Here is a 22,756-nt window from a genome sequence, read left to right on the forward strand (position 1 = left end):
AATACCCCTTTACCTGTAAATACATCATCATATATTTCCTAAAAACAAGAATATTCTCTAACCACAGTGCAGTTATCAAGATCAAGAAATTAACCTTGACACAGTTCTATTATCTCATCTACCAATCTTACTCAAATTTCACCATTTGTCCCACAAATATTCTTTGTAGTAAAAGAGAAGAAGGGTGTGGAGAAAAGGGAACCCTCTTGCACTGTTGGTGGGAATGTAAATTGATACAGCCACTATGGAGAACAGTATGGAGGTTCCTTAAAAAACTAAAAATAGAATTACCATATGATCCAGCAATCCCACTACTGGGCATATACCCAGAGAAAACCATAATTCAAAAAGACACATGCACCCCAATGTTCATTGCAGCACTATTTACAATAGCCAGGTCATGGAAGCAGCCTAAATGCCCATCGACAGACGAATGGATAAAGAAGGTGTGGCACATATATACAATAGAATATTACTCAGCCGTAAAAAGGAACGAAATTGGGTCATTTGTTGAGACGTGGATGGATCTAGAGACTGTCATACAGAGTGAAGTAAGTCAGAAAGAGAAAAACAAATATCGTATATTAATGCATGTATGTGGAACGTAGAAAAATGGTACAGATGAACCGAGCAGAAGTTGAGACACAGATGTAGAGAACAAACGTATGGACACCAAGGGGGGAAAGCGGCAGGGGGTGGGGGTGGGTGTGGGGGTGGGATGAATTGGGAGATAGGGATTGACATGTATACACTGATGTGTATAAAAGTGATGACTAATAAGGACCTGCAGTATAAAAAAATAAAAATAATAGATAACTAATAAGAACCTGCTGTATAAAAAAGTAAATAAAATTCAAAAATTCAAAAAAAAATACCATTAAGTCGCTTAAAAAAAAAAAAAAAGAGAAGAGAAAAATTTTTTGTTTTTTGGTCCATGATCTGAGGATCACATACTACATTAATCTTTTAATCTAGAACTGTTTTTCATTCTTTGTCTTTGATGACCCTGACATTTTTGAAGAGTACAAACCACTTATTTTTAAGAGTGTCACTTAATTTAGCCTTTTCCTTGTGATTAGATTTAGGTTACATACATTTTTGGCAGGAATAGCCATATACGTGGTGGTGTGTCCTTCTCAGTACGTCATACCGAGAGCTTTTCTTTGCTGTCTTGCTTTCTAACTTAGGGCCCCAGGCCTGTGGGGTCCTCAGATGACAGGAAAGAGCAGCCTTTAAAGCCAGATGCTCTTGTTGTGGTTCTGTACCTGGTTAGGGATGCTAATGGCCGATGTAGAGGCTTGCCACCTCCCTTTCCCACCCAAGTCTAGAACCAATTGAGAAAGATGAAGGAGTCAAATGGAAGGCCAGAGTATTATGAGCTTTGCTATTGATAAAACTGGGGTTGGAGAATGTTGCCATCTCTACTTCTTTCCCTCCAGTCTGGCCTTTGATGCTGGTCTTTGTTGGTAGGGCTGCTGTAATAAATTACCACAAACTCATATGGCTCAAAACGAGAGAGATTTAGTCAGTCGCGGTTCTGAAGGCTAGAAGGCCAAAATCAAGGTGTCAGAAGGGCCATGCGTTCTCTAAAGGATCTGGGAAGAATCTGTTCTGTGATTTCTCTTGGCTGGTTGTGCTTGCTGACATCCCTTGGTTTGCAGCTGCATGGCTTCAATCCGCCTTCATCTTTACATGGGGTTCTTCCTTCTGGGTCTGTCTCCCCTCCCACCTTTGTAAAAAAAATTTTATTGGATTATAGTTGATTTATAATGTTGTGTTAGTTTCAGGTATACAGCAAAGTGATTCGGTTATACATATACATATATTCATTCTTTTTCACATTCTTTTCTCATATAGGTTATTACAGAATATCGAATAGAGTTCCCTGTTCTGTGCAGTAGGTCTTTGTTGGTTATCTATCTTATATATAGTAGTATGTGTTTGTTAATTCCAAGCTCCTGATTTATCCCTCCCCCCTGTGTTTCCCCTTTGGTAACCATAAGTTTGTTTTTGAGTCTCCTCCCCTTTTATAAGGAGACACCAAAGTCATGTTGGACTAGGGTCCAACCTAATCGAGTTTGACCTCTCTTAACTTGATTATATGTACAAAGACCCAGTTTCCAAATAAGGTCACATTCACAGGTATTGGGGGTTAGTTTTAGACATGTCTTTTGGGGGACACAATTCAACCCATACCAATGCCTCACCGAGGTTGCCTGCAAAGCAAACGCTTACTTAGCTCCCTGTGAAACCAAGCTGGGTGAGCTGCAGTGGTGGAACTGAAAGGCCAGACTTCCAGCTGCCCCAGGTAGGGCCTAGGCCCTCCCTCCGGTGAACCTGGCTCACAGGGACTGGAGTAGAGCAGGGTAGTAGCACCTGCTCTGTCCAGGCCTTGGCTGCTCAATTTCTTTTTAAAATCTCACTGTAGGAAAGGAGAAGTAAGTGAGGAGTGGAAAGGATGGCCTCCAGAGTTTGGGTAAGTCCTCACGAGGAGCCAGGGGGAGGAGGGAACAGAATTCTCTTCAAACACTAGCCCAGCTGGTATTTGTCCCTCAGTTCCTTTTCTTTCTAGCCAAGTGCATTATCTGCTTAACTGGTGAGTGCTGTATCTCCCAGGGGGCTGTGCTTTATAGTAGATCCTCAAGTGTCCTCTTCAGTGTAGACCAGTTCTGTGGCAGACATTGTCTAAGAAACTAATACTCCTATGGTGAGAGCCATCAGTTTTTACTCTTCTCACAGAAATTGTTTAAACAACAGGACACAGGTCAGAAATACAGGTGCATATAAGGAAAGCAATATACGCTATAGATTGACATTTAGCAGGAAGGCCTCAGCCTTAGTTTCTTTTTTATTACCAAATAGAGATATATTATTAGAATAAGGAGAGTAGATGTTTTTCCTTCATGATAAGGTAAAATTTTTCAGGAAAGAGGCTTGGGTGAGTTGTTTAAGTATGAATTAGTGTTAGAGTTTTTGTTTTTGTTTCCACTTAATGAAAAAGATCTTTAGTTCATTAAAAAAGTTCTTAGGGTACTTACTATAAATATGATTATTTGGTTTGAGTGGTCTCGAAAACATTGAAGGCCAGCTCTGTAGAGGCAAAATAACAAAGTTATCATCACAGATATTGTTGTCACTCACTTTGGGGACTCAGTCTGTAAAGAGGCGTAGCATTAAAAAAAAATGTCTATTGCATCACCTTCAGTAGAAAATCATAGAATGTTTCTTGCAAAATATGTCTTTCTCCAACTAGGAAACATTATTGCAAGAGCACTTTAAACCTTCTTTTCTGCTTGGCTCAGAGAAATAAAGGTAAAAGAGAGAGAAGCAGGGCTGGGAATTTGATCCTAGAAACATGATTAAGTTTAATAATGATAAAGGTGGATTAGGAAAAACTCAAGGAACTGAAAATTTATAAACTAACTTTTAAGGGTAAAGAAGGTATGTAGGCAACCCCAAAATGAAATGAAAATGGTTATAAATGTCCAAAAATGATCAGTATCACTAGTAATCAAAGAAATGAAACTTTGCACCAGACTTGTTTGCCTGTCATATTGGCAAAGATTTGGGTGGTGGGGTTAACATTAAATCTTAAGATACTTTGACGTTTTAAATTTTATCATGATTGTGTATTAACTTTATAGATTGAAAAGGTCTAAATATAAGCTATCTAGGTCTTTAGTAAATGTACCTGATTTGGAGGTAGAACTGGTTTTGTGTAATCAAGGGAGTAGTGACGTTAGGAAGAGGCAAAGTTTACTTCTCAGACGAGTTAGCAAGCTAGATCAAGGGCGAGGGTTTAATTCTGATTGTTATGTATTTGCTGCATATCTTAACAGTCTCATTGCTTGTTTTTCTTTTTTTTAAAAAATTATTTATTATTTATTTTTTGGCTGCGTTGGGTCTTCATTGCTGTGCGTGTGGGCTTTCTCTAGTTGCGGCGAGCGGGGGCTACTCTTCACTGTGGTGTGCGGGCTTCTCACTGTGGTGGCTTCTCTTGTTGTGGAGCATGGGCTCTAGGCGCGCGGGCTTGAGTAGTTGTGGCTCGCAGGCTCTAGAGCACAGGCTCAGTAGTTGTGGCACATGAAATTAGTTGCTCTGAGGCATGTGGGGTCTTCCCTGACCTGGGCTCGAACCCGTGTCCCTTGCATTGGCGGGCGGATTCTTCACTACTGTGCCACCAGGGAAGCCCCTGCTTCAGTTTCTTATCAGAGCCATTGTTCTGTTTTTTAGACCAAAATCTTGACTCCTCTGTTTCTCACTCCTATCACAAAATTTTGTTCAGAAGAGATCTGCAATCTGACCACTTCTCACTGCTCACCCCGGGTCCAAGTCACCATTTTAGTTTGCCTGGATTTGTGTAAATTGCCTCCATGCTTCTAACCTTGTCCTTTTTTGATATAACAGGCAGAAGGATGAGTCAGCTCACTTCTCTGCTTAACATTCTCCAGAACAGTTACCTTAGAAAGCAGTGTCATCTCCTTGGTGGGAAACACATGTTAGAACATGATGTACAAGAGGGGGAAGAAACTCAAGATTACTTCTATCTCATTTAGAGTAAAAGCCAAACCCCTTTTCTCCCCTCTCACCCCACGCCCCGTGTCCTCTCTTACCATTCTCTCCCTTGCTTACCACACTCACTTCTTGCTGTTCTTTGAAGAGCCCAAGAGGCTCCTTCCTGTTGGCTCAGCCTCAGATGCTCTTCTTCCAGATATCTCATGGGTTATTTCCTCCTTCAGGCCTCTGAAAGGCTTCCCTTGCCCACCCCGTGTGAAGCAGCTACCCCTCCTCTTGCACTCTGTGCCCCTACCCTGGTTTACTTCTTCATAGCACTTATTATTTATTGTCTGTTTCACTCCACTACTGTTAGGGTTTTGTTTCATTCCTTTCTGAATGTCCACCCACCAGTCAGGCACTCAGTACTTTGTTGTTGAATGACCAGCTGAATTTCCAAATTTTCTTTAGTGGCTTCTCAAGCCCTTTGCCTAGAGAAAGAGGCAGGCCGCCCTTGTTCTTCAGCCGTGGGAAAGTAAGGCTGCCTTCCAAGTACCAGATGTTTCTAAGAGGTGCTCTGGGGACTTCTTCCCCTTTCTCACTGCTCAGATTTTTACATTCTATTACTCTGGTAATATTACTGGTCAAATGAATCTGTTTTCTAAGTAACTTTTCCATGTTTGGGGCCAATGCTTTCCTTTTTCCTGCATTTGGTATCATTTAATGTAAATACTTCAATGACATTTTGGCATTTATTCCTTCATTCAGTTAGCAAATAGTTATTGCAGCAGGTATTATGAGCCAGGCTGGGTACCAGATGGGACGCCAGGGCTTAAAGAGATGGAGGTCCTGCCTTTCCCTTGAGTAGCTTGGACTTCAGTGTTTGGTTGCACGTGCCATTGGGACAGGCAGCTGATGTAAGAGAAATGCAGAGAGGGAGGTCGAGAAACACAGGGTGGCTCACCTAGGCCTGCCGCAGAGGGTTGGGAATCTCCATAGTGGACAGGAGTTTGAAAGGTGAGGAAACAGGTAAAGGCTGCTCCAACAGGAGAGAATAATTTGGGCAAAGGCCTAGAGAGCTGTACTTGTTTAGAGAAGCAAAAATCAATGAGTATTATTGGAGCATACAGTGTAATGCAGGCTGTGGTGGTGGACGAGGCCATGATAGTTCTTGCAATGGCCTGATCTGGATGCTTCTAGAGGGTTATGTGTATCCTGTATAGAGGTGAGACTTTTATCCTGCAGCCCATGGATTTGGGCATGTGCACCTGAAGGGAAGTGGCTGGTGAGTGCAGGGTTTTTAATTTGCATGCCCCCTTTCTGAGGCAGGGAGAATACAGAATATTTTCTGTTGTGTATTAATATATCTTCACACAGAGTATTTTCAAATTTATAAATTCCTGAAGGGTTGGCAGGGTTTAGTTTTGATGTACCTCATTTTCCTTGCATGCACTTTGTTTTTTTGTTTTTTGTTTTTGGCCGTGCTGCATGGCTTGTGAGATCTTAGTTCCCCAACCAGGGATCAAACCTGGGGCCCCAGAGTGAAAGCATCTAATCCTAACCACTCGACCACCAGGGAATTCCCTCCTCACATGCACTTTGTGAGATAGACGCTCATTTAAACCTTCAGTAAATGATGATCACATCATCTGTAGTCCTGATCTGTTTTAACTTCTTATTATCCCCTTGCACGTTTTCCCCTTTATCTACCCCATCCCTTCCCAACTTCTCGTTTTGTCAAGTAGATTAAATTTATTATAAAAAGATGAGACAAGGAAAGCTTTGTTCTGAGAGGATTTGCTGTCTGAGCTGTTGGATGCCAGGCAGTGTTGCTGCATCTGGAAGTGGGATGGGGCTGGACTCCTTCCTGAGGCACGCATGCCTGCCCATGCTCCTTATCACCTTGGCATTCCCTATGCCTGGCACACAGTAGGTGTTCAATAGATGTTTGTGGAAGGAATCATGCTGTTCATCGACAGCAGGATTAAGTTTGTGTTTTCGCAGCACTACTACTGCCTACTTTTCTACTTTGATCTCCTGTATGATCTTTTCTTTCTAAGCTCCAGACAAACTAACCTCCCCTCTCCATCCCTGCAAACTTCCAAATATTTTCACCACGTAAAGTGTTCTTTCTCTCATCTGGCAAACTTCTGCATCTTCTCATATGGCTTAACTCTGCCTCTTTCTGGGGAAGTCATTTCTGAGTAACTCAGGTGGAGTCAGTAACTCCTTCCTGTGTATAGTTTTGTATTGAAGTTTGTTCGGCCTCTAAACAGTGAGCTTGGAAGACAACCTTACCCCTTTCTGTGTCTCCAGTACTTTAGCCTGGTGTTCGGTGGTTTTGCGGACACGATAGTTTGTAAGTTATTATAGGAAAGCATGTCACGACGAGTAGAAGCGCACCTGAGTAAGCCCTGTGCTGGGGATGTGGAATATTGTCCATTAACCTCTCAGCCAGCACCAGGCCTTTACACAGGTGCATGGATGAACGTCTGTTTCAGAGCTGGTGCATAGGAACAACACCTTCTGTAAACTTGCAAAGTTAGAAAATTTATTCTTTTTTTAAAAAAATAATTAATTAATTAATTAATTTTTGGCTGCATTGGGTCTTCGTTGCTGCGCGCAGGCTTTCTCTAGTTGCGGCAAGCGGGGGCTGCTCTTTGTTGCGGTGAACGAGCTTCTCATTGCAGTAGCTTCTCTTGTTGCGGAGGATGGGCTCTAGGCACACGGGCTTCAGTAGCTGTGGCACGTGGGCTCAGTAGTTGTGGCGCACGGGCTTAGTTGCTCCTCGGCGTGTGGGAATCTTCACGGACCAGGGATCGAACCTGTGTCCCCTGCGTTGGCAGGTGGATTCTTAACCACTGTGCCACCAGGGAAGTCCCTAGAAAATTCATTCTTTCTAGGAAGGACTCTGAGGAGGAGAGCAATATAATTAGGTCAGTGATTTAATGCCAGGAATAGGAGCTTGGGAGGAGGAGTAACTAGAGGCAGTTTTTCTTTTCAGGAGTCTGGGGAGAGATGAGGGAGTCTCCCTAACAGGGTGGTAGAAGGGAATGGTTAAGTAACTAAAAGAGTTTTTGCTGGGGGAGCTTACCTGCTATTTGGGAGAAATGACCACTCACCTCACCACCCAATAACTCAGCACTGATGCCCGCATCATCTTCTCTGCAGAGACTGCCCCAGCCATCATGGAGGTGGCCGAGGTGGAGAGTCCGCTCAACCCCAGCTGTAAGATCATGACCTTCAGACCCTGCATGGAGGAATTCCGGGAGTTCAACAAATACCTCGCATACATGGAGTCTAAAGGAGCCCATCGAGCGGGTCTTGCAAAGGTGATTATCCTCAGATCTTTCAAGCCAGAAAATGATCACTTGGCCTTTCAGTTATGCTTAGTCTTCTTGATTTCAAGAAGAACAAGAAACAAGAAACTTGTTTCTTCCAAAGGAAGACATTTGCAAAATCTTTGTTCTTGTTAATCCATTAATGCAGTTAATGCAGTGGGAAGCATTGATAGGCTTAAAGTAGAGGAGAGGAGGATATGGTGGCTGCTTGTTTGTTTATTTGTTATTTTTGTGACATTATTTTGATAAGATCACACTGGCTTCTACATGAAGAATGAATTTGAGGGGGAGGCAGAGCAGAAGCAGGGAGTCTTGTCAGGGGTAGTTGTGATGTGCTCAGGGACATAAGGGTGGTTCCTAAGGCGCTGAGGACTGCATTGCAGGGTTGCCCCCGTAAGCCCAGAGTTAGAGCTTTGAAAGAGAGATTGTCTAGATTTGAATTTAACCTGAGATAGGTGTATCTTTCTATAATGGAAATCTATTTCAATTTAAAATTTTCCTCAAGAATAGATTTTATTGATACTTGCTTCGTTTTGTTATTGTTCTAAATGTTAAGTTTATAATCTGGGTTTCTGTAGACTTGTTGGCATCACCACATAAATTCCTGAGCCCCAGCAGAGCCTTCTCTACTGTGGCTCGTCACGGGTTCTCCTTGGAACCCCATCTCCGTGGAAGGTCCAGTAGCATTGAGAGCAGACAGTAGCCTCGGAGAGAACTTGCAGAACTGCAGGGGTTGGTGTTCAAGTCCTCCTCCTGCATCTGGACGCAGCTGCTTGTAACCTTGGACTATTCTGGCATCTCTGCCTTGAAGTCTGTTCTTTGATATGTATGGTTCAAGTCACTCCTAGAAAAGGTTTAAAATTTGGGGATATTAAGTTGAGTGAAAGTTGATTAGGGGTGGGTGAGAGAGAAAAGGAAGATAAAGGTTTATAGTGAATTTCTCAGATGAGCTATCCTTAATCTTTTCATTAGGTTCGCTCTTAAAGATCTCATTTTTGGAACCTTAACATTTCCAGGTTGTCTTTGAGGAGGAAAAAAATCATGCTTAAGTTGAAGAGAATGATATTTCAGAATCATTTGACACACAGAATTTTGATCATAAACTTAAAATGAACCGGTTAGCAAGGTTTTGGGCTTTATTTGGGCAGAGGGGTGTTATGGTGACTGTCTGTCCTCTTCTCTGGGCTCTGAATGCAGCCCTTTGTCCTGTTGTTCTCCCTCTTTTGTTGCCTGAAAACATATATCTTACTGTGTTCCACTGGGATTAGTGAACGTTCTGTGGTCGGGGGCACGTTTAGTAACCTTAGAAGAGGAAGCAGCAACTAGCCTCACAAGGGAGCTGCAGGCACACAGAGGGCACCTGTGCTGCCTTGGGTGTTCTCTGACAGAATGACATTAATGAGAACTACAGTTAGTTTTCTGAATGTTAAACCAGACACACCTGAGTCCAGACTTTTTTTTTTTTTAAGTGAGACTCATTGACAAAGCTGGAGTTATTCAATCTTGTGGTAATTTCCTCATTTATTCAATCTTGTGGTAATTTCCTTTTACTTCTTCAATCTTGTGGTAATTTCCTTTTACTTACACTAGGAATACAATAAACTGTTTTATTCCTAGTCATTTTTGCCATCTTTTACATCAAGTCACATGGACCCAGTTTCACCTGATTTCCTTCTTTTTCTGGAAGTTACAGCAATAGCAAATGTATAAAGCTACACCAAATCAAATCAAATTGTAAAGATAAAAACTGCATTAATGTTGCTAGTTTACTTTGAGGGCTAGCCCTGGGGACCAGAACAACCTATGAAATTCTTTGTTGATGCACCATTTAATGAATTGGTCTTAATTTATGATTTGAAGAAAGTGGTTGAGAAGTTCCAGTAGTAGTGACTTTAGCCTCAGATTACAGTCTGTCTTGCTTGATAACATTTAAAAAAAAATCAATTAATTAATTAATTTATTTTTGGCTGTGTTGGGTCTTCGTTGCTGTGCGTGGGCTTTCTCTGGTTGCCGCGAGCGGGGGCTGCTTTTCGTTATGGTGCGCTGGCGTCTCATTGCGGTGGCTTCTGTTGTTGCGGAGCACGAGCTTGAGGCACGTGGGCTCAGTAGTTGTGGCTTGCGGGCTCAGTAGTTGTGGCTCGCGGGCTATAGAGCGCAGGCTCAGTAGCTGTGGCGCAGGGGCTTAGTTGCTCCGCGGCATGTGGGATCTTCCTGGACTAGGGATCGAACCCGTGTCCCCTGCATTGGCAGGCGGATTCTTAACCACTGCGCCATCAGGGTAGTCTGGTTGATAACATTTTTTAGATTTATACTTTAGATTTAACTTTTTTTTTCCAGGGTGAGAGGTTTGACACCCTGACTTTCTGTCTACAAAGTTGGTAGTCCAGTTGCGAAAGTGAAAAGTGACAGTGTCCTTAAATGTAAAACTTGTACTGTTTTTGTGGAGAAAGCTTATGATGAAGCATTATTATATGAGCAATGGCTAAATTCTTCAGCAGCAGTGTTCTGGACGTAGCCTGTTCTGGGCCTGAGGTTATGCATAATACAGAGCTTCACAAGTAGCCTGGAGGGTGCAGATAGCTATCTGTGCCCAAAGGTGAAGAAAGAGTGTAAGAAGCACTGCCCTTCCTCCTCCTGCTCCTTTCTCAGTTGGTAGATGGTAGTAATAGCAACATATTTCAGGATAAGTAGTGCAAATACAGATTTTAGCTGGACAATTTTTGCTGGTATAGGGCCCAGGCTGGGGTCGGGGAAATGGTAATATGAAATATATATATATATAAAAATATATATATATAAAATCCTAAGTATGGTGTGCTTACGATTCCTATGTAAGAAAATCTGATGTGTTAAGATTTAAAATTATAGTTAAAAAATAAGATTTTTGTCATAGACCTGAACTTACAGATTTTTAATGTTCTGTCTGAACATTTTAACTGAAGTAAATGAACACATGCACAAAATATTCACAAAGGTAATATTTAGAGTTTTGTAAATGTATTCCTTCTTTAACTTTAGAGAAGAAAATTTCGTTCAAAATTTTTTGGGGTGAACAACTGCCTTGTTTTTCACAACACAGGAAAATATTTAACTCTAAACATTATTGATTTTGATTGTAGATATATTTCTAAACAGGAGCCTGAATAAATCTATGTTTTATATTTTGGAATACTCACATTTATTTCTGATGAAGAAAAAGTTAGTATTTATAACACTCTCAAATACTGCCCTCTCCCCTTTCAATATGTGATCAAGACAATGTAGTATGTTTATCCATATCCATTTGGTGCGATTGTCCGTATGCTTTTTAAAATACTGAGTATGTGTCTCATTTTAAGCTAACATACCTTGGAGAAAATAAAATGTATAATATTGCCATATTGCTGATGAAAATTAAATTAATTTTAGACTTGACTGCTCCCCCCACCTCTTTTTTGAATTAATAGAGTCGTTTATCAGCTGTATAACATTGGCCAAGTCACTCCTTCCCCGACTTCAGGTTTTCTCATCTGATGAAGCTTGACTTAAACCTTTCACAAAAGCCAGTTGCAGGTGCAGTGTAGATAAAATGTGAAAGACAAAACCTTAAAACTCTTAGAAAACAAAATAGAATGTATTCATGCCCTAGAGTAGGAAAATATATATATTTTAAACAGAAGATCAAGGCAAAAAATGAAGAAATTGGATTATATTAAAGTTAAGAACTTATGTTTATCAAAATATACAGTTTAGAAGGTTGAAGGGAAAGTTACAGGGTAAGAGAAGATATTTGATATATGTACACACACATACATATAGATATTTGCAAATACACACGCACACACACACACATTCGTCTAAGAATAACCAGCCTATATACAGAATCTCTATACATTAATAAGAAAAAGACTGACAGTGCAATAGTAAAATGAGCACGAGGCTTGAATAAGCATTTTACGAAAGAGGATATCTGTAGGGTCAGTGAATATATGAAGAGATTTCTTTAGTTATCAGAAAATGCAAATAAAATCCACACCTGAGTACCATTACACACCTTCCAGAAAGACTAAAATTTAAACGATCAACAATGCAAAGTAATGATGAAGATGTGGAGCGACAGGAACTTTCACACATTGCTGGCAGGAGCATGAAATGGTACAACCACTTTGGCAAAAGTTTGGTAATAACGATTAAATTTGATCTGTACGTATCCTATGTCCCAGTAGTTTCACTGTTAGGAGGGTATGTGCGTGTGTGTATTTTAGAGAACCGTGTGCCGACATGCAGCAGAAGATGCATACAGCAATATTAATAGTGTTGTTTGCAGTTGCCAATAATTAGAAAAAAACAAATGACCACCAAGTAGTCACCCTTACAAATAAATATTTATACGAAGGCATACTAAGTAGGAATGAAAGTCAATGAACTTCAGTTACCTAGGTCATCATATTTGAATCTCACAAAAATATTGAGTAAAATATAAAAGATAAAGAATGTATGTATATATGGATGCTTATGTTTCTGTACATTTAAAAAACTGTTGTTAGGGTTTGCACACAGACATAAAACTATAAAGCCCAGCAAGGAGATTAATAGCGTAAGTGCCATGATAGTGACCACCTTTTGAGTAAGAGAGGGATGTATTTGGAAAAGGGTACCAGGACCTCTGGGGTGCCAGCAGTATCTTACTTCTCACACCTGAGCAGTGGGTACTCTGGTGTTTGCTTTATAATAACTCACAAAGCTACATATTTGTGATTATACATTTTCTGTATGTGTGCTATCTATATTTTGCAATTAAGTTTTTAAAAGAAGTTTGTCTCTAAAAATTAGGATAACTTCTAAAGGTGGATAAATTCCAGCTATAAACCATGACTCAATTCATAACTTTGTTCCTTCTAATTTTTGATCATATGAATATGTATTTTTGGTTTTACTGTTGATGATCTTTTCATTGTTAGTAATTAAGTGTTGAAATATTATGGAAAAGCAGTGGTGTGCTGAGCTACTTCATACAGGCACATGAGAATTGAGGGTGCACATCTTTTCCAACCCCATGTTCAGTGACATCACATTGGTAAGCTCAAATTGGCCATGGCGGGAGTAGTTACACCATGGAAATAGGCAAAAACCACAAATCAGGGTTCCCCCACCTCCCCAGAAAGTTGTTGGTTAAACATTTACTTGCACACCACTCTGATTTGCCATATTGTGTGAGAGGTGTTTAAAGAAACGATATCAACTAAACCAATACTTATTTTTCTCATGGTACTATAAACAGCACTTGAACTCTAGCAAGTTATTTTACTTTTGTGTGTCTCTCAATTTTACCTTTAAAATAGAGGGGTTAACAGTAGCCACTAAAAAATAAGTTAATACAAATACAGTATTTTGTATAGTGAGTACTCAGTAAATTTTGCTGTTTTAAAAAAGTCATGTCAGTAAGGTGAATATTTGGGAGAATGCAAGCATTTCCTTTAATGTGAATCTTCACAGTTCTTTTACACATTTGTCGTATAAATGCTGAGAAATTCTTCACTTGTATTCTGTTGGAATAGGAAAGCTAAATAACTACCTGGAATGTTTTCCAAATAATCTTTTATTATTTTACCTTTAGGTGATTCCTCCTAAGGAGTGGAAGCCAAGGCAGTGCTATGATGACATTGACAATTTGCTTATTCCAGCGCCAATTCAGCAGATGGTCACAGGGCAGTCAGGACTGTTCACTCAATACAACATCCAGAAAAAAGCCATGACAGTGAAGGAGTTCAGGCAGCTGGCCAACAGTGGCAAGTGAGTAGATTCAGTTTACTATTTTTATTTCTTTCGAAGATATAGGTGAACATGGTAAGAAACCAAGTAGATGGGAGCTTGTGGTGAAAAGCAGGAGTCTTCTGCACAATCTCTTTCAGTCCTCATTTAACTGTTACTGTTTTCTGTTTTTCAGGTGGTTGCCTGCCTACTTACTTTAGTTTACTGCTAGGGAAATTGTTCCTCATTTTATCATCTTATTCATAATATTTGTAAATTTTTTTTTTCCTATCTTTTAGTTGCCGTGAGTTTTTGATTCTACACTTGATTCATCTTTGTTAGGCAAATTTTCTTCTGTGTGTGACAATGTTTAAGTCTTTTTTTTTTTTTAAAAGCATTCCTCTTTTTTAATAATTAATTAATTAATTAATTAATTAATTTTGGCTGCGTTGGGTCTTCGTCGCTGTGTGCGGGCTTTCCCTAGTTGGCATCGAGCGGGGGGCTACTCTTCATTGTGGTGGGCGGGCTTCTCATTGCAGTGGTTTCTCTTGTTGCAGAGCGTGGGCTCCAACAACTTTCCGGGGAGGTGGGGGAACCCTGACTTGTGGTTCTTGCCTATTTCCATGGTGTAACTACTCCCGCACAGGCACGTGGGCTTCAGTAGTTGTGGCACATGGGCTCAGTAGTTGTGGCGCACAGACTTAGTTGCTCCATGGCATGTGGGATCTTCCCAGAGCAGGGCTCGAACCCGTGTCCCCTGCATTGGCAGGCGGATTCTTAACCACTGCACCACCAGGGAAGTCCCGACAATGTTTAAGTCTTAAATGATAAGTTATATATATTAGAAGATGAGTAATTTAAAAAGAAAATCCTTGAATGACTTGAAGGGCCACCATTATTGTGTTAGTCACCTGCTGCTATCTAATGAATCACCCCAAACCTTAGTATCTTAAATCAATAAACATTTAACATCTCAGTTTCTGAAGGTCAGGAATCTGGGAGTGGCTCAGCCAGGTGGCTGTGGCTCAGGGCCTCTCCTGAGGTTGCATTCAAGTTGGCTGGGGCTGCTGTCACCTGAAGGCTTGACTGTGACTAGAAGATTTTCTCCCAAGATTGCTCCCCTTACGTGGCAGTTGGCTGGAGTCCTGAGTCCTTTGCCACATGAACTGCTCCTCATGTTGTGGCAGCTGGCTTCTTCCAACGCAAGTGATCCAGGAGTTACCAAGATGAAGACACAATGTCTTTTCATGACCTGTTTCTTGACTGTCATTTCTGCCATATTCTATTTGTTATAAGCCAAATGCAGCCCATACTTAAGGGGAGGAGAATTAAGCTGTAAGTCTTGAAGGGAGGTGTATCAAAGAATTTGTGGATATATTTTAGAAACTATCACAGTTATGATTATTATTAAATTGCCCTCCCGTTTTTTTTAAAGTTTCTGATATGGTGGTTAAGGCCTTAGATCAAAATATTAATCTGGAAAAAAAAATACCCCCCCAAAGCCAACCAACCAATCATCCAACCAAAAAACATCAGTGTCTAAATTCTCTGGATGGGTATTCATGAGATTAAGTCCTCTGGATAAATTTAGTTGATATCTTTAAAAAAAAAAATTTATATTTGACATAGTAAGCACTTGATGGTACTTGAAGAATCTTTTTTCTGTGTGAAGTTCCTATTATGGAGCATTCTGGCTAATCCAAAGCAATTAGACATTTTATAATTAATTCAAGTCCCTCTTGAATTTTTTTTTTCTTAACATCTTTATTGGAGTATAATTGCTTTAACAATGGTGTGTTAGTTTCTGCTTTATAACAATTAAATTGTTTTTCATAGGCATTAGTAAAGCCTTATTGTTTCAGATTTCATTGATTGAGAATGTGAAACTTTTATCATGGACTAGGCTTGTTTGCTTTCATACTCTTTAAGAACTCTTTAATAAGTTCAATGCTAAAACAAGATTGCAGAAGCAATTTTATCCAACTTTTTTTTTCCTAACCCAGTGTTAGAAAGATATTTTCTTTTCTTTTAACTTAATTAATTAATTAATTAATTTTTGGCTGCGTTGGGTCTTCATTGCTGCACATGGGCTTTCTCTAGTTGTGGCAAGAGGGGGCTACTCTTTGTTGCGGTGCGGGCTTCTCATTGCGGTGGCTTCTTTGTTGTGGAGCATGGGCTCTAGGTGTGCGGGCTTCAGTAGTTGTGGCATGTGGGCTCAGTAGTTGTGACTCGTGAGTTCTAGAGAGTAGGCTCAGTAGTTGTGGCACATGGGCTTAGTTGTCCATGGCATGTGGGATCTTCCTGGACCAGGACTCGAACCCATTTCCCTGGCATTGGCAGGTGGATTCTTAACCACGGCTCCACCAGGGAAGTCCCTATCCAACTTTTTTTTTTTTAATTTTTTTTTAAAATTAATTAATTAATTTATTTTTTTAAATTTTTTTTTATGGCTGTGTTGGGTCTTCGTTTCTGTGCGAGGGCTTTCTCTAGTTGTGGCAAGCGGGGGCCGCTCTTCATCACGGTGCGCGGGCCTCTCACTATCGCGGCCTCTCTTGTTGCGGAACACAGGCTCCAGATGTGCAGGCTCAGTAATTGTGGCTCACGGGCCCAGTTGCTCCACGGCATGTGGGATCTTCCCAGACCAGGGCTCGAACCCGTGTCCCCTGCATTGGCAGGCAGATTCTCAACCACTGCGCCACCAGGGAAGCCCCCCAACTTTTTATAAGTATAAACTGTTTACCATATTCTGTTCTCCATCTTCTAGTGCCTATTTCCAGAGTCATTCTTAAAGTATTAAATAGCTTACAAAACCCCCCTCCAGGCTACGTGGGTCCCTGGGGGCATAGGAGGGAGGCTGGGGAGATCAGGAGAGGCAGGTGGGAGGGGCCCTCCAGAAGAAGCTGGAGAGGAGCGGAGGACGATTGCCCCACCCACTCAGGCATGGGGAGCCTGCTGAGCTCCCAGGCTGGTCCCCTGCTCTCCCAGGTGCCCCCCCCACCCTACTGGCCACATTGGCCCTGGGGGCATAGGAGGGAGGCTGGGGAGATCAGGAGAGGCAGGTGGGAAGGGCCCTCCCAGATCCCAGACCGGAGGTGCAGGAGAGGAGAGGAGGGCATTTGTCCCACCCACTTGAGCCCAGGAAGCCTGCTGGGCTCCCAGGTGAGGTCCCCTGCCCTCTGAGACCAGGGATGGGGGGGGCACGCCTGGGCCCCTTCTGTTCCTTGAGCCTAAGCCCCACCGCCCACAGCCCCCAGGGCCTTGTCCAGACCTGTGGGTCCTGAGCATTAGCCCCACCCACTGCCCAGACCTCACCCTTGCTTAAGCCCCACTCTCCACAGCCAAGGCCTACCCCCCACCTTTTTTTTTTTTTCCTTTCCTTCCTCCTCTTTTTTACTATTGTGGTACTGATGTACCTTCTGGTTGTTGACTCATCTATATTTTTATTTTTACATTCTTTCTAACATATCTGTTAGTTTCCTAGTCTAATTTTATTTTTTACTTTGTTATTTTCTCTCTTTTTTTTTTGCCAGCCCATGCGGCTTGCAGGATCTTGATTTGCAAGCCTGGGGTCGGGGGGAAGCTCCTGCGGTGGGAGCTCTGAGTCCGAACCACTGGACTAACAGAGAACCTCAGACCCCAGGGCATATTCATCGAAATGAGGTCTCACAGAGTTCCTCATCTCAGCAACCAAGACCCAGCTCTACCCAGTAGCCTACAAACTCCAGCGTTGGAAGGCTCAGGCCAAACAACCAGTAAAACAGGAACACAATCCCACTCATTTAAAAAAAAAAAAATGAGATGCAAAAAAATATGTCACAGATGAAGGAGCAAGGTAAAAACTTACAAGACCCAGTAAACGAAGAGGAAATAGGCAATCTACCTGAAAAAGAATTCAGAGTAATGATAGTAAAGATGATCCAGAATCTCGGAAATAGAATGGAAGCACGGATTGAGAAAATACAAGAAATATTTAACAAAGATCTAGAAGAACTAAAGAACAAACAAACAGGTAAACAACACAGTAACTGAAATGAAAAATACACTAGAAGGAATCAATAACAGAGTAACGGAAGCAGAAGAACGAATAAGTGAGCTGAAAGACAAAATGGTGGAAATAACTGCTGAGGAGCAGAATAAAGAAAAAAGAATGAAAAGAATTGAAGACAATCTCAGAGACCTCTGGGAGAACACTAAATGCACCAACATTCGAATTATAGGGGTCCCAGAAGAAGAAGAGAAAAAGAAAGGGTTTGAGAAAATATTTAAAGAGATTATAGTCGAAGACTTCCCTAACATGGGAAAAGAAATAGTCACCCAAGTCCAGGAAGCACAGAGAGTCCCATACAGTATAAACCCTAGGAAAAACACACCAAGACACATATTAATCAAACTAACAAAAATTAAATTCAAAGAAAAAATATTAAAAGCAACAAGGGAAAAACAAAAACATACAAAGGAATCCCCATAAGGTTATCAGCTGATTTTTCAGTGGAAACTCTGCAGGCCAAAAGGGAGTGGCAGGATATACTTAAAGTGATGAAAGAGAAAAACCTACAACCGAGATTACTCTATCCAGCAAGGATCTCATTCAGATTCGAAGGAGAAATCAAAAGCTTTTTTTTTTTTTTTTAAAGATAATTATTTTATTTTTTAAAAAATTTATTTATTTATTTTTGGCTGCCTTCCTTCTTCATTGCAGTGGCTTCTCTTGTTATGGAGCACGGGCTCCAGTAGTTGTGGCACGTGGGCTCAGTAGTTGTGGCTTGCAGGCTCTAAAGCACAGGCTCTGTAGTTGTGGCACACTGGCTTAGTTTCTCCGTGGCACGTGGGATCTTCCTGGACCAGGGATCGAACCTGTGTCCCCTGCATTGGCAGGCAGATTCTTAACCACTGTGCCACCAGGGAGGTCCCTCAAAAGCTTTTCAGAGAAACAAAAGCTAAGAGAATTCAGCACCACCAAACCAGCTTTACAACAAATGCTAAAGAAACTTCTCTAAGCAGGAAACACAAGAGAAGAAAAAGACCCGCAAAAACAAACCCAAAACAATTAAGAAAATGGTAATAGGAACATACATATCAATAATAACCTTGAATGTAAATGGATTAAATGCCCCAACCAAAAGACACAGACTGGCTGAATGGATACAAAAACAAGACCGTATATATGCTGTCTACAAGATACACACTTCAGATCTAGGGACACATACAGACTAAAAGTGAAGGGATGGAAAAAGATATTCCATGCAAATGTAAATCAAAAGAAAGCTGGAGTAGCAGTACTCGTTTCAGATAAAATAGACTTTAAAATAAAGACTGTTACAAGAGCTAAGGAGGGACACTACATAATGATCAAAGGATCAATCCAAGAAGAAGATATAACAATTATAAATATTTATGCACCCAACATAGCACCCCAATACATAAGGCAAATTCTAACAACCATGAAAGGAGAAATTGACAGTAACACAATAATAGTAGGGGACTTTAACACCCCACTTACACCAATGGATAGCTCATCCAAACAGAAAATAAACAAGGAAACACAAGCTTTAAATGACACAATAGACCAGATAGATCTAATTGATATTTATAGAACATTCCACCCAAAAGTGGCAGAATACACTTTCTTCTCCAGTGCACATGGAACATTCTCCAGGATAGATCACATCTTGGGTCACATATCAAGCCTCCGAAAACTGAAGAAATTTGAAGTCATGCATCTTTTCTGACCACAACGCTATGAGATTGGAAATCAATTACAGGAAAAAAAACGTGAAAAACACAAATACATGGAGGCTAAACAGTGCACTACTAAATAACCAAGAGATTACTGAAGAAATCAAAGAAGAAATAAAAAAATACATAGAAACAAATGACAACGAAAACATGATGACCTAAAACCTATGGGATGCAGCACAAGCAGTTCTAAGAGGGAATTTTATAGCAATTCAATCTCACCTCAAGAAACAAGAAAAATCTCAAACAATCTAACCCTACCCTTAAAACAACTAGAGAAAGAAGAACAAAGAAAACCCAAAGTCAGCAGAAGGAAAGAAATCATAAATATCAGAGCAGAAGTAAATGAAATAGAAATGAAGAAAACAATAGCAAAGATCAATAAAACTAAAAGCTGGTTCTTTGAGAAGATAAACAAAATCGATAAACCCTTAGCCAGACTCATCAAGAAAAAAAGGGAGAGGACGCAAATCAACAAAATTAGAAATGAAAAAGGAGAAATCACAACTGACACTGCAGAAATACAAAGGATTATAAGAGACTACTACAAACAACTATATGCCAATAAAATGGACAACCACGAAGAAATTGACAAATTCTTGGAAAGGTACAATTTTTCAAGACTGAACCAGGAAGAATTAGAAAATATAAACAGTCCTATCACACGTAATGAAATGGAAACCGTAATTAAAAATTTTCCAACAAACCAAAGTCCAGGACCAGATGGCTTCACAGGCGAATTCTATCAAACATTTAGAGAAGAGCTAACAGTGATCCTTCTCAAACTCTTCCAAAAAATTGCAGAGGGAGAAACACTCCCAAACTCATTCTACGAAGCCACCATCACCCTGATACCAAAACCAGAAAAAGATATCACAAAAAAAGAAAATTATAGACCAATATCACTGATGAACATAGATGCAAAAATCCTCAACAAAATACTAGCAAACAGAATCCAACAGCACATTAAAAGGATCATATACCATGATCAAGTGGGATTTATCCCAGGGATGCAAGGATTCTTCATTATATGCAAATCAATCAATGTGATACACCACATTAACAAATTAAGGAATAAAAACCATATGATCATCTCAATAGATGCAGAAAAAGCTCTTGACAAAATTCAACACCCATTTATGATAAAAACTCTCCAGAAAACGGGCATAGAGGGAACCTACCTCAACATAATAAAGGCCATATATGACAAATCCACAGTAAGCATCATACTCAATGGTGAAAAACTGAAAGCAATTCCACTAGGATCAGGAACAAGACAAGGATGTCCACTCTCGCCACCATTATTCAACATAGTTTTGGAAGTCCTAGCCACAGCAGTCAGAGAAGAAAAAGAAATAAAAGGGGTACAAATTGGAAAAGAAGAAGTAAAACTGTCACTATTTGCTGATGACATGATACTATACATAGAAAATCCTAAAGATGCCACCAGGAAACTACTAGAACTGATCAATGAATTTGGTAAGGTGCAGGATACAAAATTAATGCATAGAAATCTCTGGCATTCCTATACACCAACAACGAAAAATCAGAAAGAGAAATTGAGGAGACACTCCCATTTACCATTGCAACAAAAGGAATAAAATACCTAGGAATAAACCTGCCTAGGGAGGTGAAAGACTTGTACTCAGAAAACTATAAAACGCTGGTGAAAGAAATCAAAGATGACATAAACAGATGGAGAAATATACCATGTTCTTGGATTGGAAGAATCAATATTGTGAAAATGACTATGCTACCCAAAGCCATCTACAGATCCAGTGCAATCCCTATCAAACTACCAATGGCATTCTTCACAGAATTAGAACCAAAAATCTTACAGTTCCTATGGAAACACAAAAGACCCCGAATAGCCAAAATAATCTTGAGAAAGAAAAACGTAGTTGGAGGAATCAGGCTCCCTGACTTCAAACTGTACCACAAAGTTACAGTAAGCAAGACAGTATGGTACTGGCACAAAAACAGAAATATAGATCAATGGTACAGGATAGAATGCCCAGAGATAAACCCATACACATATGGGCATCTAATTTATGACAAAGGAGGCAAGAACATACAATGGAGAAAAGGCAGCCTCTTCAGTAAGTGGTGCTGGGCAAACTGGACAGCTACATGTAAAAGAATGAAATTAGAACACTACCTAACGCCATACACAAAAATAAACTCCAAATGGATTAAAGATGTAAATGTAAGACCAGACACTATAAAACTTTTAGAGGAAAACATAGGAAAGACACTCTTTGACATAAACCACAGCAAGATCTTTTTTGACCCACCTCCTAGAGTAACAGAAATAAAACCAAAAATAAACAAATGGGACTTAATTAAACTTAAAAGCTTTTACACAGCAAAGGAAACCATAAACAAGAGAAAAGGCAACCCTCAGAATGGGAGAAAATATTTGCAAATGAAACAACAAAGGATTAATCTCCAAAATATACAAACAGCTCATGGAGCTCAATATCAAAAAAACAAACAATCCAGTTAAAAAATGGGCCGAAGACCTAAATAGGCATTTCACCAAGGAAGACATACAGATGGCCGAGAGGCACATGAAAAGATGCTCAGCATCACTAATTATTAGAGAAATGCAAATCAAAACTACAGAGAGGTATCACCTCATGCCGGTCAGAATGGCCATTATCAAAAAAGCTAGAAACCATAAATGCTGGAGAGGGTGTGGTGAAAAGGGAACCCTCCTACACTGTTGGTGGGAATGTAAATTGATACAACCACTATGGAAAACAGTATGGAGGTTCCTTAAGAAACTAAAACTAGAACTACCATATGACCCAGCAATCGCACTACTGGGCATATAACCTGAGAAAACCATAATTCAAAAAGAGACATGCACCACAATGTTCATTGCAGCACTATTTACAATAGCCAGGACATGGAACCAACCTAAGTGTCCATCGACAGATGAATGGATAAAGAAGATGTGGCACATATATACAATGGAATAGTACTCAACCATAAAAAGAAACAAAATTGAGTTATTTGTAGTGAGGTGGATGGACCTAGAGACTGTCATACAGAGTGAAGTAAGTCAGAAAGAGAAAAACAAATACCGTATGCTAACGCATATTATGGAATCTAAAAAAAAAAAAAAAATGGTACTGATGAACCTAGTTGCAGGGCAGGAATAAAGAGGTAGACATAGAGAATGGCCTTGATGACATGGGGTGGGAGGGCGAAGCTGGGGCGAAGTGAGAGTTGCATCGACATATATACACTACGGAATGTAAAATAGTTGGCTGGTGGGAAGGAACAGCATAGCACAGGGAGATAGGCTCGGTGCTTTGCGAAGACCTAGAGGGGTGGGATAGGGAGGATGGGAGGGAGGCTCAAGAGGGAGGGGATATGGGGACATGTGTATGCATATGGCTGATTTGCTTTGTTGTGCAACAGAAACTAACACGGTATTGTGAAGCAAT

The 22,756-nt window shown here is 40.5% G+C and overlaps 1 protein-coding gene across 10 annotated transcripts in view; it reads left to right on the forward strand.

Annotated features, from left to right (window-relative positions):
- Positions 1-22,756, forward strand: part of KDM4C (lysine demethylase 4C) — a 431,040-nt gene that overhangs the window by 55,796 nt on the left and 352,488 nt on the right. For all 10 annotated transcript variants that reach the window (XM_082470884.1, XM_082470885.1, XM_082470880.1 and 7 more), the window contains 2 exons: positions 7,666-7,826; positions 13,432-13,607. In XM_082470884.1, coding sequence (XP_082327010.1) covers positions 7,683-7,826; positions 13,432-13,607 — 320 coding nt within the window. In that variant the 5' untranslated portion in view covers positions 7,666-7,682. The remainder of the gene's footprint in view (positions 1-7,665; positions 7,827-13,431; positions 13,608-22,756) is intronic.

The sequence above is a fragment of the Balaenoptera physalus genome (genome assembly GCF_965194825.1).
Source record: "Balaenoptera physalus genome assembly, chromosome: 7".
In the NCBI taxonomy this organism is placed as follows: Eukaryota; Metazoa; Chordata; class Mammalia; order Artiodactyla; family Balaenopteridae; genus Balaenoptera; species Balaenoptera physalus.